General features: G+C 56.2%; 1 protein-coding gene across 1 annotated transcript in view; it reads right to left on the bottom strand.

The window, feature by feature from the left end:
- ZP4 (zona pellucida glycoprotein 4) overlaps positions 1-1,574 on the bottom strand; it is a 7,967-nt gene extending 6,393 nt beyond the window's left edge. Inside the window, exons 1-3 of the mRNA XM_077751720.1 lie at positions 1,400-1,574; positions 1,002-1,123; positions 833-935 (exon numbers count right to left, since the gene is read on the bottom strand). Coding sequence (XP_077607846.1) covers positions 833-935; positions 1,002-1,123; positions 1,400-1,574 — 400 coding nt within the window. The remainder of the gene's footprint in view (positions 1-832; positions 936-1,001; positions 1,124-1,399) is intronic.
- Between the last annotated feature and the right edge of the window lie 211 nt (positions 1,575-1,785).

The following is a 1,785-nucleotide window of genomic DNA, read 5'->3' as shown; positions in this document are numbered from 1 at the left end:
TAAGAGTCCCCTGAAGTTAGTACTTTTTGAAAAGAGAGTTCCAACAAGTGCTGTAGATTCAGTGAGGCTCTTTACGCTTTCCTTCAAGCAAAGAATCTTTCCTTTCCTTCTGCTGAGATGCTACTCAGTCTTCGTGAACTAGGAACTACCAGGGTACCATCGCTCTGAAATGCAGGTTCTGGTCTGGTAGGTCTGGAATGGGGACCGGGATCCAGCATTTTAATCGGGGTGATCCCTCTGGATTACATTTTGGGTGCAAGGCAGGGGAGCAGAGTGAACTACAGGTTGGAATCCCTTAGGACTTCTAGGGAGGGCTTGCAAGATTCTCTGAGGCCTAGGAGTCACCTTTCCTGCCAGTTCTTTGGCTGGATGATCAAGTTCCCGCCCCCTGAACGGGCAGAGTCATAGTTTCAGCTCACAGTTGCCCCTGGGCGGCCCTTGCCTTGCTGTCCTTTGTCGCTTCGGCTTTCTCCTGAAGCTGCTCAAGGCAGGGGAGCTCCAGTCCTGGGCTAATTCTGGTTTGAACCCCAGCCCTACCACCCACCGGGAGGGGCCCTCAGCCAAGCTCTCTGAAGGGGGGCAGTGATAGCATATAGGGCACCTTTAGGATGCGGGAGGGGGCAGCCAAGCATTCTCCACAGTGCCTCACACTGAATCCTTGTTCAGGTGACGCTTAGCCTAAGGGCTGCATGCACAGGGCAGCTGGAGGCGAGTCCTCCTCCTTCAGGAGCAGACGGCGTCACTGTCGCTGCACAGAGCCCGTAGAAGAGGCCCAAGAACACATTCCAGGCAGCTCCGCACCACCCAGACCCCGAGAGTTTCCAGCCCTTACCTGGGGGATTCCTAGGGCACCGGAGCAGCTTGGTGTTTGTAACCATGCTGTGCCCGGCCGCATCTGCTCCTTCAACTCCGACTAGCATGACGTAATGGGAGTCCTGGGGAGCCACCCTGGACGCTGGGGCCAGGGGTCTCGGCATTCCAGGGGATTGGGTCGTCCTTACCCACTCAGTGACATAGCAGCTGCTGTAAGATGCTTCTAACACCACGGAGCCCCCTGGGCCCTCCCTTACCCAGGTACCGCAGCTGGAGTCATTCTGCAGCCTGTGTGGCAGCCCGCGGTGGTCTGGTGGGGGGAGGGGACACAGAGGAGCAAAAAGCACAAGTGGTCAGTCACGATAATCACCAGTGCCGGGAAAGGACAACCAACTTTGCCCATCAGACACCGAGGGGCAGCAGCAAGGAGAAAGAGAGAGGGACGAGAGGGGCCTCAGATTCAGAAGAGGTTACATTTTAGAGGATTTCATCTGCAGGAGCAACTGCAGAGTTTACCGAAGGGGGAAAGTGTTAGCACAGGGAGACCGAGCACTAAACCCCCAAGCCGGGGAGCTGTCCGACTTACCCCAAGCTAGGAGCCCAGGAGTCGTTTTCCCGGGGTGCAGGTTTATGGTGAACTGAAGGCTCCATAGCCCGCAATGGAGTTCACCACGATAATCTGGTACCTGGGGCTTCTGCTGGCCGCTCACGGCGGCGAGAGACAAAGGAACACAGAGCAACAGGGACTGCAGCAGCCACATGATGCCACTAGGAGCCCCCACTGGCTGCAAGACCTGCACTTAGTTTCCCAAGAATCAGACCTCCGTGGGCTCCGTGAGGTGGCTTTAAATACAGAAGGAAAGCCGGCGTCAGGTGCACACCTGGTGAAGTGCAGATGGAGCTCCTTCGGAAAGGATGGCTCTTCCAGCTTCATTCACTTTAGGCCAGTCTGCAGCTGCATCGTGTAAAACA

This window comes from Crocuta crocuta, unplaced genomic scaffold, assembly GCF_008692635.1.
Source record: "Crocuta crocuta isolate KB4526 unplaced genomic scaffold, BGI_CrCroc_1.0 scaffold59-1, whole genome shotgun sequence".
Lineage (NCBI taxonomy): Eukaryota > Metazoa > Chordata > Mammalia > Carnivora > Hyaenidae > Crocuta > Crocuta crocuta.
The sequence above is the reverse complement of the archived record's forward strand: the minus strand, read 5'-3'. Positions and strand labels throughout refer to the sequence as shown.